General features: G+C 44.4%; 1 protein-coding gene across 8 annotated transcripts in view; it reads left to right on the forward strand.

The window, feature by feature from the left end:
- Nucleotides 1-16,037, forward strand: part of DEPDC5 (DEP domain containing 5, GATOR1 subcomplex subunit) — a 39,200-nt gene that overhangs the window by 18,404 nt on the left and 4,759 nt on the right. For 4 of the 8 annotated variants that reach the window (XM_014894684.2, XM_088176288.1, XM_014894685.2 and 1 more), the window contains exons 27-39: nucleotides 536-696; nucleotides 1,082-1,199; nucleotides 1,362-1,529; nucleotides 2,359-2,578; nucleotides 3,957-4,090; nucleotides 4,446-4,554; nucleotides 7,255-7,317; nucleotides 8,875-9,026; nucleotides 9,789-9,866; nucleotides 10,298-10,430; nucleotides 11,267-11,375; nucleotides 11,654-11,878; nucleotides 15,700-15,869. In XM_014894684.2, coding sequence (XP_014750170.1) covers nucleotides 536-696; nucleotides 1,082-1,199; nucleotides 1,362-1,529; nucleotides 2,359-2,578; nucleotides 3,957-4,090; nucleotides 4,446-4,554; nucleotides 7,255-7,317; nucleotides 8,875-9,026; nucleotides 9,789-9,866; nucleotides 10,298-10,430; nucleotides 11,267-11,375; nucleotides 11,654-11,878; nucleotides 15,700-15,869 — 1,840 coding nt within the window. The remainder of the gene's footprint in view (nucleotides 1-535; nucleotides 697-1,081; nucleotides 1,200-1,361; nucleotides 1,530-2,358; nucleotides 2,579-3,956; nucleotides 4,091-4,445; nucleotides 4,555-7,254; nucleotides 7,318-8,874; nucleotides 9,027-9,788; nucleotides 9,867-10,297; nucleotides 10,431-11,266; nucleotides 11,376-11,653; nucleotides 11,879-15,699; nucleotides 15,870-16,037) is intronic. The other 4 variants (XM_014894690.2, XM_014894686.2, XM_014894691.2 and 1 more) reach the window with 2 other exon arrangements.

A 16,037-nucleotide genomic window follows, 5' to 3' on the forward strand; every position in this document is an offset into this window, starting at 1 on the left:
AACTTGTAAGACATCAAAAGACCTGCTCATGTTGCTGCTTTATGGGAATAAAAAAACCCTGAATTATTAATCAGGGTGATTGAAATACATGGGAGGTCATGGGATTAATGAAGAAACACCTGAAAGAAATGCCAGTAGGAAGGCTGAGCTCAGAGCAGGAGTTGCACTGAGATGAATCTGTCCTCTAATCCCTCCCAGCTCTTCACTTCCCATTGTGGGAGAGGCTGGAGCAGTGCTGCCCTCTGGCATTCTGAGCTCTCCTTAACATGTACAAACTGCACTGAGGCTGCCTGCAAAGTGCTCAAACAAAGCCATCTTTGGGGAATTTATTGTTTCACAACTGCTGTAGGCAAATTTGTTACTAGTTGCCAAAGTGCTTTCAAAGGCAGCAGTAAGTATTGCCAGGCAGTTCATCACCCTGTGTCAGAAAGTGCCCCTTTCCCCTCCTGCTCCCACAGGCAGGTGTTCCAGAGCAGAGCTGAGAATCGGTGTGTGGTCACTTCCTTACTCTAGTCTGCTTAACCTTTGTGTTCAGGAGGGATGAGGAAGGAGTGCAGATGACAGCCCAGCAGGTGTTTGAGGAGTTCATTTGTCAGCGTCTCATGCAAGGCTATCAGATTATTGTGCAATCCAAGCCACAGAAGCCAGCCCCAGCTGTGCCACCCCCTCTCAGCAGCAGTCCCCTCTACAGCAGAGGTGAGTGGCCTGGGCTTGACAAGTCAGGCTTTTCTCTTTCCTTCTGCCAGTACCAGAAGCCTCAAATTAGGCACATCCACCAGTTGCTCAACACTTTGTTGGCTCTCCTGTGGTGGTTCTGCCCATGAAAGTTCTGAATGGGTGGTGTATGAATCTCGAGTGCTCTTCTTTGTTTATGATATTAGCAAATCTTAACTGTAAGAGCAAAAGACTCCTTGTGCAACTGCTCCCTAAAAGTGTGGCCTGAAAGATGGATTTTAGTTTGTGCTGAGTTCAGAAGGCCACTTCTGGACTCCAGCTCTGGAGTCTCTTTCTATAGGCCCAGTTTGTTGATGAAGTTCTGAGTACTGCAGTAAGCTGAAAGGGTTTTGATTTTTACAACTAGGTCTTGTGTCAAGAAATAGACCTGAGGAAGAGGATCAGTACTGGCTGAGCATGGGCCGTACTTTCCACAAAGTCACCTTAAAAGACAAAATAATTACTGTGACTCGGTACCTGCCAAAGTGAGTATCTCTCTGCTTGAGCAGTTTGCTGTCAGTGTTCAGATGAACACTCTTCTCCAGCTCTGTGCTTGCTTGAAAGAACACCACCTTTCTTTTTAGGAGAAGAAAGAGAAGCACTAGTATCAGTAATACTGAGAGTAATGCTTGTGTTTGGTCTTTTAGGTATCCATATGAATCTGCTCAGATAAACTACACCTACAGCTTGTGCCCCTCACACTCTGACTCTGAATTTGTCTCTTGCTGGGTAGAATTTTCCCATGAGAGACTAGAAGAGTACAAGTGGAATTACTTGGATCAGTATATCTGCTCTGCTGGCTCAGAGGATTTCAGGTGAGAGCTCCTTTTCCATCCAGACTGTTCTGTGTCCTAATTGCCTCTTTTCCTTTTTGACCTAAAATTTCATCATCAAGTTCAACCCACGAATGCTCAGTACTCCAGGGAGAATATCTGGCCTGCTTTCACTGTCAGCTCCCAGCAGCTGTTGCCTTGTGGGAACCTTGCTCTCTGTTGCTGCTGCATTATCTGACCTTTGATACAGACTCTTGATCTCAAAATTCAGCATGAACTTTTTTTCCCCTGCTACGAATGCAAAGAAATGAGATGGCATTTTGTACCACACAGATGCTTTTCTTGGCTTCTTACTGATTTCTGGATCTGACTCAAAACTTCCATTTATTTTGAAGCTGTTGCTGTTTTCTTCAGTGCTGTGCTTGACTGCAGTCCTACTCCTAAGCTGCGGAGCAAGTGCTTACCAGAAACAGGGAATATCTCCACTAGTATCAATAGCTTTTTTGATATCTTCTCTCTACACAACCAGTCTTTATTATCTTTACTTTTCAGGTCTCAGTCAAAATACCTCCTACGCTAATGTGCACCTTGAAAATTCCTTTTTGCTTGCATATTTTTAGAGAAAAAGCTTTTAGGGCCTATCTTTTACAGAAAAGAAAGCATATCTCTGTGTCACAATGACTCTGAGCACAGCCTTGTTGCCAGTGACGTTCAAATTGCTGACCATTCCTTTGCACGCGTGTTCATTCTGTCTCAGGTGGTCGCTGCACTCACTGAAATGTGCAGCAGGTAGATTTATATTTTAGATTCTGGAAATCTAAAATTTCCGGGAAAACTGCTGAGCTGTGTCCTGCCTTTCCCGTTGCTGCAGCCTCATCGAGTCGCTGAAGTTCTGGAGGACGCGGTTCCTGCTGCTGCCCGCCTGCATCAGCGCCACCAAGCGCATCATGGAGGGGGAGGCGCACTGCGACGTGTACGGCGACAAGCCCCGCTCGGACGAGGAGGAGTGGCAGCTCCTCGATGGCTTCATCCGCTTCGTGGAGGGCCTGAACCGCATCCGCCGCCGCCACCGCTCCGATCGAATGATCCGAGTGAGTGCCCGGCCCCGCGGGGACTGGCTGGCACCTGAGCCGCTGAGGAGGCCTGGGCAGTGTTATAAATGAGAGACACAAGTCTCGATATTCAGCAAAATTTAGATTGCTTTATTTGATACAGAAAGAGCAAGCAGCGCTGGGGAACGTGAGGGGTCACCGCTCACCCCACACTCCACCCAACCTTGGTTTGCAGCCTCTTCTTAGACTGTGGGTTCTCGTTGTTCACAAATTCACAAATAATGTGATAATCAGTCACAGATTGCCACCCGGTCCTTGGAGATGACCACCAGGGAAGTTCTGGACGTCTGGTCTTTGTACATAACCACCAGAGAAATTCTGGGAGTCTGGTTTTTGGGATAGGCAGTATTGATCAGACAAAGGCAGGAAGGGCTTTTTGGGAAGTCCGATCTCGCAAGCTGGTAGCCGATACACCTTATTTGAAAAACATAACATAATATAATGTAACATAATATAACATAACAAGGTGATTTTAAACAGAATTATTTAATCATATAATTTCCTTTATCTAGTGTCCATGCTTCACTTCAGAGCTTAGTATTCTGGTTTATACAAACCCCAATGCTTTTGTGATTAACACGAATCTTTTATCAATTATCACAGCAGGGACAGCCCAGCCCATGCCGTGTCCCTGTAACCCAGCCCTAGAGGACACTGCTGACCTGTGGGCTGGGTCAGCTTTCACACAGTGGGGCTTGGGAACAGCTCAAAGGAAATTTTCCTGGGATGAGCATCTCATGCTGCTGTGGCTGGAGCCAGGCTCAGGGACAAGCCAGGCTCCTCCACACTATCTCAGCCTGGCACTGCTGTGTTTTATACCGTGGCCAGCCCTTTCTTACCCAGGTGCCTGATGCCTCCTCTTTGCAGGTGTGCTCTTCTTTGTGCTGCAGGTGGGCTTAGCCTGGGTGCACACTCTGCCCTGTGATGCACACAGTTCATCCAAAGGGGTCTGAGGTAGTTAAGCTGGTCACTTCTGGGTTAACTTGGATTGGTTTTGTGCTGCAGATTCAGGAGAAGGATTGGGAAAAGAGAAACATGTGAGTGAATTTTTTGGTAAGCAGTGGTTTCAAGAGGCTGAAGAGAAACTGGCTAATGTGTTTTAAATCCTGTTCCCATTCTCACAGTAAATGGGCAATTTATTTTGAAGCAAATTCACCTTTTCCAGAATAACAAACATTTTATTTTCAGAATAGCATCCACACAAGACACTTGGCTATTTCACTTCTTGTTTACCAATGGTTTGACTCCTTTTTTAAAGTGTGTTCAATAAAGCCCTGCTGACATGAGGTGGTGTGTTCTTGCTTACTAGTTAAGCCTAGCTTGACTAAGTCTGTGCTTCCATTTTTTTCTTTGTTAGAAAGGGTCTGCCATGAAAGGTTTGCAGATTGCTGGTCCAATTCCCACTCATTCTCTGGAGCAGTCTGGGCCTCCCATTGGGAAAAAAGGAACCTCAGCACTGTCAGCTCTGCTGCAGATGGAAGCCAGTCAGAAGTGAGTCTCTGCAGGCTGTGTGAAGAGCCTAGAACATCCTTCCTGCCTATTGCACCTGGGCTGGCTAAAGCACTTTTGGGCAACTTTGCCTCATGTTCTGTTAAATACATAAGAGATAAATATTTTTAATGCTAAATTAGTATTACTCATGCATAATAAAACTGAGTTCAAGGGTCCATGTTGTTTGTGAGGGGTAAAAGGTACTTAAGGAATGTTGGATCTGTGCCTCAGTGTGTGGGAAAGCAAATATCTGAAAATACAGCAGTACCCCTCTGCAACAGTTGCATTTGGTGGGAAGCTGGCACAAAGTATGTTTGAATAAACTCTGCATTCCTTCCTTTTCTTTTTCTTTTAGGACACTGGGGGAGCAGCAAGCAGCCATGCTTTCTGGGAAGAGCTCTGGCCAGCCTTCAGAGAGTGGGAGCATTGCTATCACACCCACCTACATGGACAGCCCTCGGAAGGTAAGGGCTTCCTGGCCTTGCTCTAGCTGCTGTTTCTACATAAGAATTCCTCAAATAATCAAAGATTATTTCTCTGAGCACTTGGTACATCATACCACATCTTACTCTGTAATCCAGTGAGGGCTGCTCCTGTACTGGCCTTTGTGTGCAAGGGCAGAGGAATTCAATTCTCTGAGTGTGACAATGGTATGGAATCCCTGGGATGCCATCTCAGCATTTTGCTGATCTAAAGTGCTGTTTGCTAATCAGTGCATTTCCTTTGCTGGTAGCACATTTAATTTCAGTCATGGCTTGACTATTGGGTGTAGCAGTACAGTGTTGAGTGCATCTGTGTGCAGGCTGTCTTGGAGAGCAGAATCAGCCTCTAGATTGTGACTGTGTGAACACTGAGTGGGATCTTAACAGCAGGAGCTTGAGTCTCTTGCCTCTGTTTAGAGGAGGGGGTGTGTTCCTCAGAAGTGATTTAGATGTCATTCCTTCTGGCTGGACTCCAGGCTGGAGAAGGTGGTCTTCCTGGAGCTCTCTTGAGACACTTAAAGAAAAGACTGTGCTATCTCTCAGCCTTTCTGTCAACTGTCCTGTGAGAGCAGGAACTCCACCTCCCAGTCCAACCAGGAATATTTGATTATTTTTCTGTGTTCTGACAAGGAGGTCTTTCAACAGAAGTAACAAGGAACTGAATAAAGATAGAGGATTTAAATGTGACCTGTCTTTGGTTTCAACAGTTCAAATATTGCAAAGAAGAACTTCTCAGATGCACCACTATCAACCACTTCTTTCAGCGTTTTTCTCTAAGCATCTAACGTTTCAACACAATGTTTTGTGCCACCATCAGGAGCAAGTATTGTATTATCCTGGAGACGTAGATATTTAAAGTTGAAGTAGTAGAACAACTGTGATTACCTTAGTACTTGACACTTACTCATAGTATTAGTGTTTGGAGAGCACAGATGAGAGTCTGGAGTGTGCCAGGCCTGGAAGCAGTAGGTGCTCAAATTGACTTGAGGCGTGTCTGCAGATTTCTACATCATAATTCAGGCTTTGCATGCTTCTCTTCTACCTGATTTTGAAAAATCAGCTTCTCTCTTTAAATACAGAAATCTTAAATGTCCCTTTCTGCCAGTAAAACTGGTGAAAATTCCATGTGAGATACAGGAGAGAAGAATGTTGTGTCCAGTTGTTCTGCATGGCAGAGGGGGGAAAAGGCAAAGTGGGCTTCCCTAGCAGTAGCACAGGAGTGTGCTGGGACCAAATTGGCAGACTTTGTGCTACCAGAAAATGCCATCCTGAGTAATGTTAAAAGTAATGTTCAACAGCCTCTCTGGAAGGCTGACTGGAGACTCTGGAAGAGTCTGTTGTCAATTGAAGGCCTTTCATGCTGCAGCAGTAAACACTCCTGTAAATATTTACACACAGGGACTGGGAGACAAGCAATTGGAATCTCCTAATTGATGGCTCATGCCTGTTGGAAAGATGCCAGTGGGCAGGCAGCATTGTGCTCACTTGGGAGCAGCAGCAAGTGTGTGCCTCGTGTCACAGCCCCTGCAGGGCTCCTCTGCACAGGGAGGTCTGGCTTTCCACACACTTGCAGCCAGAGAACTGATAAATTATCACAGCTGAGGGCTCTGCCAGCAGCCAAGGGAGCAAATGCTTTTCTAAGATGCTCTTCAGTGCTTGAGTTACTCCAGACCAAAACTGAGCCACTGGCTTCACTTGACTTTGTAGAACTGACAAGTCACTTCAGCCAGCTACTGGGCAGCACAGTGTGGTTTTAACCCAGTGAGTTCCCTTGAGCCATGATATCTTTGGGAAGTCTTTGCCTTTATGGATCTGTTTCTGCACTATGAAATTGCCAGTCATGTAACCCTGACATTGATTCTTTCCAGAAAATGTTTTATATGTATGTACCAAGGTAAGCTTCGTCTTAACTGCAGGTTAGACAAAAATATTTTGCCGAGAGAGCAGAATAAAGAATTGCAAATAGGGAATGAAAATCTGGGTGAGTTCCACTGTATTGTCTTATGTGATAAGAGAATCTTGACACATCTTTGAATAGCAGCTGGGGATAAATTCACCAGGGTTTATAAGTAGGCAGGAGCATAGCACATGCAGTGTCTGTTTAATTTTGCATGAAGTATTAAACACAGTGTTAGAAGGATCTTTGTCATTAGTTTTTCTTCCCTTTCCTTTGCACCATACCAGACCTGCATTTAAGAGGAAGAGGGTGCTTCCTGGAAAGAGCTCCTTTGCCTCTCCCACTTTATAATTTGAATGTCCAACAGATTAGAAAAAAACAGTCCTTCTTTGGATATTTGTCATTACACCTGTGGTTTATGTATTTCAGTTTTGTATTTGGGATGGAAGCCCCCATACTTCAGAGCTCAAGACTTTCTCCTTTGAAGTATGGAGGGAAGGCTGCAGTTTCAATTGGCTTCTGATCTGTGTGGGTTTAAAAATGTTGGGAAAGCCAAGGAAGAGCAATGTCTTGTTACAGAGAGAGAAAGTAAAGATGTGTGTGTGAGTAATTCCTGATGCTGTGCATTCTGCTGCATCTGACCTGCTGGGTCTGGGATTTGCATTCTCCTCATACTTTCTCTCTGTGGTCATTTCATACTTGCACAACCTTGTATTTGCTTTTCTTCAACTCCCTGTTCCTGTTGCTGTTGCCATTAATGGGCCTGCTTCCTCTGATGCCTTCAGGATGGGGCCTTCTTTATGGACTTTGTTCGCAGCCCACGCACAGCTTCAACCTTCTACTCCCAGGTTAGTTTGGATTGGGTCGTTGTCATCTCTGCCTTTGGGATTGAGGTGGTGGACAGCGTTTGTGTCCTGAGCTTGCCATGCTGGGAATCTGTGTTAGCTTCCAGATACTCTCACTGAGAGTGAGATGTCAAGCATTGGCAGGACAAAGTGGCAGGTGCAACCATTTCTTCCACCATTCAATGTTTATACTGTGTTTTGGATGTTCATGTGCCCTGTCTCGCTGTCCTTTGCAGTACTGTCTTGACAACTATTAAAGCTGCTCTTTCTGTTTTTCAGTAAGTGCTTGTTTTCCACCTTCCCTCACTGAACAAAATGGCAACAGCTCACTTGTCTGGTTCTTGGCTAAATTTCTTCTGTGGTGTTTGATTGACAGGTGACTCTGGAGATATCCAAGTCAAATTGTGTCCTTGGATTCCTAAACAACTGAGGCTGAAAATACATAATATCATCTTGGTTTAAAAGAGTCCTTGTGACAGAAGTCATTTGTCCACTTAACACCAGTTAGGAATTAGCAGTAACAGTGTGGCCATAGGAAATGCTGCTGCTTGAAGTGAGCCCTGACAAGGGAGAGAGGCTTTTGCTGGCTGTGGGCACTGTAGAGTTGACCCTGAAGCATCTGCTGTTTTTGGCTGCCCAAAAAAGGGGACATCTGCCATTAGAGAATCTTGGGATGTGAGAAATGGCATGAATAAAGGACTCTTGGCTGTCAGACCTAAGTCAAGCTACCAGCTTTGTGATTTTTAGCTGTGTATGTGCTGTGGATTCATCACTGCAGAGCAGCCCCCATATTTACACCAGCTTGAGTTCAAGTTACTCTGCCGTTCGTGTTCTCTCCCCCACCTCTCCAGCTTTTACATAATGTGCCTTTACTAAACCATACGTGTTAATGACAGATGGCAATTACAGCCGGTACTTAGCCGAATCCTTCAGCATTCATGCTCTTTCTGAAATGATTTTATGTTAATTTTGTGAACTATTCAGTCTACCATTGGAATAGTGTGAGTGTTCCTGCGGGAGGAAAGTGTTCCTGTTGTCTTGGCGACATAGGTGTGGGTGGGTGTCAACCAGCCTTCTCATACTGCCCTGAGAAAGGAGGGAAGAGGAGCTGAATTTTTTTTTTTTTTTTTTTTGAGCATTATGAAACATGAATTTGTGTGATACATTTGCATATTTTTGAGAGTTAGACTTGAAACTGTATTTGCTAAATGCTTACTACTTTCCCATAGTGATAAAGGCTCCTGTTCTGTGTATTGTGTGCTTATAATCATAGTTATTCACTTGGGTTGAAAATGTCAGGTTTGGACTGGTATTGCTGGTTTGCCAGTAGTTCTCTCAATGCAGTTGTTGCTGGGTTGCTAATCCTCATCTTTATTTGGGTCTGAATTTGTTGTTTGTCAGGAGCTCTGTAGTGATGACAAAATAAGACTGTATTTATCCCTTCTGCATGTGCTTGTTGTTGACTTGGGCTGAGGCACGGATGATGTGGGGAGGGGAGATGATGGGAAATGGATTACATGATGAATTTCATAGAGATGTTGCTGTGTTTACTCCTCCCAGGTCTCTATTGATCAATCAGTTCCTGCAACCTCAGATGGCAGCACCTTGCTACCCTCGGGGCAGGTCCCTGACAGGGGCAGCACCCAGGCCCTGGGGAGCACCCAGAATGCTGCAGAGCTGGGATACAGCACAGCTGGTGCTGCAGAGGGCAGGTAGGAAAGGCACAGCAGTGCTGTACTGCAGAGCTGTTCAATTCCAGCCCTTCTGGTGTCAGGGAATGGGCACTTAAACAGGAGCCTGGGAACAGGCTGTGCTGTGCCTGTCAGCACGGGCAGGCTCTTGTCACAAGACCTCACTGCAGCATTTCCACGTGCAGACAGAGTGGTAGTAAAATAAGCCCTGCAACCCAGTTTTCCAGAATTAAATGAACACAAGGCCTGATTTCTCCACCCACAAGAAGGGCTTCATTCTTCAAGAAATGAAGAAGTTCCATTTCTGAAATGTGCTAGTAGGAAACCAGGCTTTGAATTGCCATCTTCTGTCTGTTTTGGCAAGGGCTGGGGGGGCCTGCAGGGCTAATTGAATCAGCTATAGGTTGATGAAATCCAAGAGGTTCTAACCTGGAAGCAAGACACTGGGGAGGAAGCAATGTTGAAAATAAACTTTATTAGCACCTGTTTCCTGTAGTTGTATATTAGAGTAAAAAGAAAATTAGCCAGCTTCAAAACGTTTGCTCTCAATTGCTGCAGAGTACAGCTGGATGTGGCATATTGTACATTGGGTCCATATAGCAATGTCCTGGTGACCTCAGGGGGGAAATAATCATCTGATGCTTTTAGTTATCCTTCTTGAGATGAAATAGGAAATAAATGTGGCAAAGTCATTGTTGAGAAGAGAGAGCAATTTTCTTAATGATATTTGAACAAATCTGGCAGCTCCCATCATTTTTGAACGTGTTTCTGTTTACTGCCCAGCTCTCAGCAGTGTTCAACAAGTGCTCTGACTTCCTCCTCGACTTTGGTAGAGATTCTTGAAGCCATGAAACACCCCACGTAAGTTTTTAATATAAATATGCTTAACATCTGATGAGATGTTTAATAAGAGGACATGAGAAGTGGAATCACTCAAAGGAGAGCCCTATGTCAGCTGTTGAAGAGTTTTAAACTTCCTTTTGTTATTCAGTTCCAGACTCTCTAATTAGGAATTTTATAGAAATTGAGATACAAGCAAAGACTTCAATTATTAGAGTCCCAGAACCCTGTCAAATCAAGAATTCCCAGTCACTAAAGGGCTGTCAATGTCAGCTCTTCATCTTGTTACCAAAAGCCAATGAGACATCAGTCCAGGGGCACTGTGCATTTCTTGTTCCTGAATTCTGTCCTCCCCCCTACACTTTTTTTCTTACCCCCAGTGATTTTTGTCTTTGTTACTTAAAAGAGCTCTCAATCAGCCTGTGTTAACACGTGTGACTTCTGTGCTTCAGCACAGGGATCCAGCTGCTCTCTGAACAGAAGGGCCTCTCCCCCTACTGCTTCATCAGTGCCGAAGTTGTGCACTGGCTGGTGAATAATGTGGAAGGGGTGCACACCCAGGCCATGGCCATTGACATAATGCAGGTAAGGAAACTATCCAGGAACATATGGAGGGCCAGGAATACCTCACTCTGTGAAGAAAGTAAACTTTTAGAGCAAAACATAGCAATAATTTCTGTTACTTATTAAAATCCTCGTATGGATGAGTATTGAAAGCAGTGCTCAACAGAATACTGGGTAATAATGACTTTTTTGGATTCCCTATCACAAAACAGCAACATATTTTTCACTAGTAATACTTTTTTTTCTGCTTACATGATGATGGTTCTGTTTATAACCTCCAATTAGCTGGTACTTACAAAGTGCTCTGCATTGTGTTGGAATTGAGGCACTGTGCTGTGATTTGGTTTTCCTTTCTGATAATTAGTTAATAAAGTTGTAATGAAAGCAGCATATGACCTTTCTGTTCCAGATGCTGAAGCAGACACGTTTTATGCAGGAACACTGCTTGCATTCATCAAGGGATTTTTCTGTATTGAACTATGTCAGGGGCAGAAGGTTGGAAATGTTCTGGAGTTCATTCCTCTGCTGAGATCCCATATCAATTAACAGAGAACTTTAGAAAGTTTCCAAACTCTTACCTTCTATAAATCCATCTATAAAATGAGAGCAGGGTATGGGAGGAAGACAGACATCCGTGGAAAGGTCAAATGTAATTTCTCAGGGAGATAAGAAATTGCTACATTTACTGAATATCAAGAGATAACTTTGCCAGTATTCTTGTTAGGCACATATCTGGACAAAAAGATGTCAAAGAAAAGAAAATTACTTCCTAATGTTCTCTAGCAACCTTTTTATGTAACTGGAAGAGTGATTTCTTTTTTATCATGTTTGCTCTGTTCTTTCTTTTTCTTGTTCAGAAAATGTTAGAAGAGCAGCTTATTGTCCATGCATCTGGAGAAGCTTTGCGAACCTTCATTTATGGCTTTTATTTTTACAAGATTGTTGTGGACAAAGAACCAGACCGAGGTCAGCATTGTTATTACAAAACTATCCTCACTATTCATTTGCATAATCACTAGGCTGTTCTTGATTCTTAGGGGTGCTGCAGCAGGAATGCATTTTGGGAGCAGCCAAAACCACTGATCTCAAGAGACTCTGAGAAATTCGGCCTTTTTAGTTAAAAAAATAAAAAAAATCAGATAACAAAGTAATTTTTATCCTGCCTATTTTTCATCAAGAGCTGCTTTTCTGTCTCAATCTTATCCACTTGTTTCTAACTGGACTTGCCCTTTCCCCTTGTGCAGTGGGGCTGCAGCAGCCTGCCATGTGGCACACGGCTGCCATGGACGACTTCTCAGCCTTCCAGAGGAAATGGTTTGAGGTGGCCTTTGTGGCAGAAGAGCTCCTGCACTCGGACATCCCGGCGTTCTTCCTGCCCTGGCTGCCCAGCCGCCCCGCCTCCTATGCAAGTAGGCACAGTTCCTTTAGCCGCAGTTTCGGAGGACGGAGCCAGGCAGCTGCACTCTTAGGTAGATGCACAGCACAGGTGACAGCTGGGGAAGTTCAAGGGGATAGTTTGAAAGGGGAAGAGCAGCCAGCCAAGGGTATGATCTCACGTGGACCAGCAGTAAAGCTGCAAATTTCATGCTGGCCTTAGTGTCTTGCACGTGCACTCGTTCTCATATGCTGGAGGTGTGTTTCACTGGCTGGGCAGGAAACTTTTCTTCAGAGTACTGGAATACAATAAAAAGTATTCCTTAAAATATTCATTCTTCCTGAACCTCTAGAATTTAGGGAGGAAGATACTTTGTCTCCTTGCAAAGCCAGAGAGACTCTGCACAACCTGTAAGGAGTATAGAGGGATACGTTGTGAGAACGGCAAAGCAACCAAACTGTTCTTAAAATTACATATCTGATTGCTTCCTGGGGGCAAACTCCACAGTGAGGTCCAGATGTGTTAGAAGTTTTCTGTGGTGTGCTGGAGGCTTTTTAGCTAATGTGAACCAGACTCCTTACATTAATAAGTCTGTGAAGCCCAGCTGCAGATGATCCCTGTGGTATGGAAGCAATAGGAAGATCTTGCTGCTGGGCAAGATCCCATTAGTATCTAATGTTCTGTAATGTGTGGAGAGTAACACTGACTGCCTCTAGCAGCCCGTGAAACACACTGGCTTCAGGACTGACCCTTTTGCTTTGTCAGCTTCTTGTTGCATTTCCAGGCCAGCCTGAGTCACTTGCTTTTGTTCTTCTTTCCTTGTTTAAGAGAAAAATCATTGCTATGGAACTGCAACTTCAGGTTTATTTAGATGCATCTGTTAAAGGCCTAGCAATTAAGGATAAAAAGAAAAAATTTTGCTGTTCTCCTGTTGTGTATATTTGACCTTCTGAAGAGAAGTGCCTTACTGCTGGTGTAGTATCTCTTAAACCTGAAGTCACAGCAATCCTTGTATATTTCTGAGAGCCTTGTTTGAAGAGGAACAGCACCAGAAATGGGAAAGCATTAAGGATAGGAAGTCTGAACTAATGGTTAATTCCCTGAAGTCAACATATGCAGGTTATTTTCCCTGTCACACGATAAATCTGCTGCCCTGGCTGTTATCCAACCTCATTAGCTCGGTGGCTGGCCAGAGCTGAATCCTGAATGTAGGCTGGCATGAAAGTACTGTGGAGGCTGGAGGCACTGGGGCCAGATCCTGTTCATGGTTTGATCTCTTACTCACTATTTAGCCTGAGAGAACCAGTTCACATTCCTCTGTCTGTGCTGTGTTGTGAGCTGAGAAGGCTGAGACTCAGCAGGCCTGCATCCATGGAGATGAGTAGAAGTGTGCCTCAGTTGTCCCCTTCACCTTTCATTTAACACCAGACAGGAAAAGTGACTTCCTGCAGCATGTGGGTATTATACACCTGTGAAGCTCTCCCTTTCAGTTGGGATTATGTCCATTTTACTATTTAACTAATTTGCAGCTCTTGAATGAGTGATAAATGCCTTCAGATTGCTCTCATGCAATCTGGATTTTCCAAGAATTATAGTTTCTTGTAGAAAAATTGAATGTGGAAGTGTTTCCTTACAAAGAAACTGGTTTAAATGATGCTTCTGTGCTGTCCCTCTTCTAAACAGTATTCCAAAAAAACTTCAGCAGTTCATCTGAGGTAAAGAGCTTTACTAAACCCAGATGACCCCTGGTCCACGTGACTTCATTTGTTCCTCTCTTGGTCTTGATTAGGTTGTGGTTTTTATTTCTTCCCCTCCCCACCTTCCCTAAATGTCAGGCTGTGCCATAAAATTGCATGCAAGCATTGGGAGCTCTGGAACAAGCTCCATGTATCTCTCAAATCTTTATCCCTCCCAATTTCCCAATCACTTGTCCAGTGGCTGTCCCCTTTCCCTTCCCAGTGGAAGTCTGACCTGTGACACAGCTAATCTTGTCCCTTTGATTTATAGCAATGCATGCACTAGCAACTGTAGTCATGTATGTAGTGGAGTCTGTGACTGGAGAATAACCTGCCTGCTCCTCTCCGATTTGCTTAGTAAACCATTAGTTAAATACTCAATAGTAGAAGAGACAATTGGGAAGCAGGTGAGTCCTCTTAAAGTCTGACCTATAGAAGCCAGAGTATATTGTATTAAAACATGTTGATTTTAATCAGAAGCTTCTGAATTCAGACACGTGGACCTTTCTCATCAGTGTTTAATGTATTTTTGATTAGCTCACCTTGTTGGACTGGGTTCCTCTGGCTTTGCCTGTGAGCTGTAGCTGCAGACAAGGCAGAGAGAGACAGTCCAGCCCTAACAGGGAGCCTGCACTCTCTGGGAAAAGCAACAGTCTAAAGGGAGCAGGGAGCTCATTCTTCACAGTGTGCTACTTTGGGCACACTGGGCTGTGGTGTTATCACTGACCTCTTGGCTAATGACCAACACCTACCTGACTGAGCTGCTTTGGTTTCACAGCTTCCAGGATGTTGTTTTCCAACATACTTTGTTACAAATTTGGCACCATAACCTCCTGAGTACAAGTGTTGTATTCACAATACAGAAAAAGAAACTGTCACAGTGTTGGTCTGACAATACCAGATCAACTCAGAAATTGCAAATGACACGTTTCCCAAAGACAAAAATGGGTCTTATTATGAAACAAAACTGGGTGATGTTCTTTCATTTTTGTTGTGTTTTTATTTCTCATGTTCTACGCTGCACTAATAGCAATGTAAAGGATCTCCTTATAACCTTGAAAGTGCCTCCAGGTAACTTGCACTATAAGTGAAGGTGGGAACTTTCCATCTATGTTGAGGAAGGATTTCTAAATTATTTTTTTTTTAATACCATCAAGGCATCAAATGATAATTTAAAAGCTGACCCTATAAAGGGGTGCACATCTACTTCAGCAAGAGGTAACAGCACCCATTCCTCATGCATGCAATAATAAAAGGGCAGAAGTTTTCCCATAGAAGCCTTGCAGCCCATTGTTTTCTGTCAATTTTTGACATTACAGAAATATTAAAATATATATCTGTCTAAAGAAAAGTTGAAAGTGATGGTGTGTTTCATAGCAGGACTTTGGTCTCCAAGTCAGGAGCTCTGGGTTCTGTCCCCAGCCTTGCAGTCCTCTGTGTGACACCAACCAGGTCCCTTCCACTGCTGTGCTTCTCTCCCTCTCCTGCCTGATACCTGAGGGTTTCTGTCACCAGGATGCTGGGCTGTGGGGCACAAAGGCAGCTGGACCTTGGGCACTGTTCCAGCCCTTACTGCAAAGCACTGGGAGCTATTGCAGTGGTCAGAGTGCTGCTGCATGTCTTGGCTGACTGTGCTTTTACAGAAAGTGTTGGATGTGCACTTTCCACAGTGCGGTAATGTGGGATATTGATACGGGGTTAAAGAAACAAGAAGTTTAACTTCTAATCTCCTTTAGCTGTGGAAAGTCCTGAAATGCTCCTGCCCCATGTAACAGCACCCTGTTGTGATTTCTGGTGGAGGCATATAGAAACATCTGGAATGTTTTGGGCATGAAAAAGCTGGTGTTGTCTAGCCAAGCTTAATTATGGCACCAGTTGCCTGTTGATTAACTGCTGGATTCTTGGTTCTCTCTCCTTATTGCAGCTGAAATGTCTTTTGACTGCTTGGGGAGGTGATTCTGTAGCACATACCCCTGACATGAGAAACACTTCAGGATTTTTTGTCTTTTGTCATCTGGATGAGCGGCATTCTGGGACTATTCTGCTAGCCCAAAAATACCTGGGGAGGAATGGGGGGACAAATTAATTTCAAATTACTTATCTTGGTTCCTCTGTTCCCCTCATCCTGTGTGCCACCTTCTCTTTGATGCCCCTGCTGCACTGTCCCTTGGCTGCCCAGCTGCCACGGTGCCCGAGCAGCGCACGGTGACGCTGGATGTGGATGTGAACAACCGCACGGACCGCCTGGAGTGGTGCAGTTGTTATTACCATGGCAATTTCTCCCTCAACGCTGCCTTTGAAATCAAGTTACACTGGATGGCAGTGACTGCAGCTGTTCTTTTTGAGATGGTGAGATCCTGGTGTTCCGTGACAGCCACAGAAATGCCTGTCTGGCCTCTGTATCCCTTAGACAAATGGGGACATTGTATTAGGAAGTCTTAGGGGGAGAGACAGTGGCTTGCATCTGCCTTTATTTCCATAAGTAATTTTCCTGGTGGTTGTGTTGCTGCATCTGGT

Source organism: Sturnus vulgaris, chromosome 19, assembly GCF_052056855.1.
Source record: "Sturnus vulgaris isolate bStuVul1 chromosome 19, bStuVul1.hap1, whole genome shotgun sequence".
NCBI lineage: Eukaryota > Metazoa > Chordata > Aves > Passeriformes > Sturnidae > Sturnus > Sturnus vulgaris.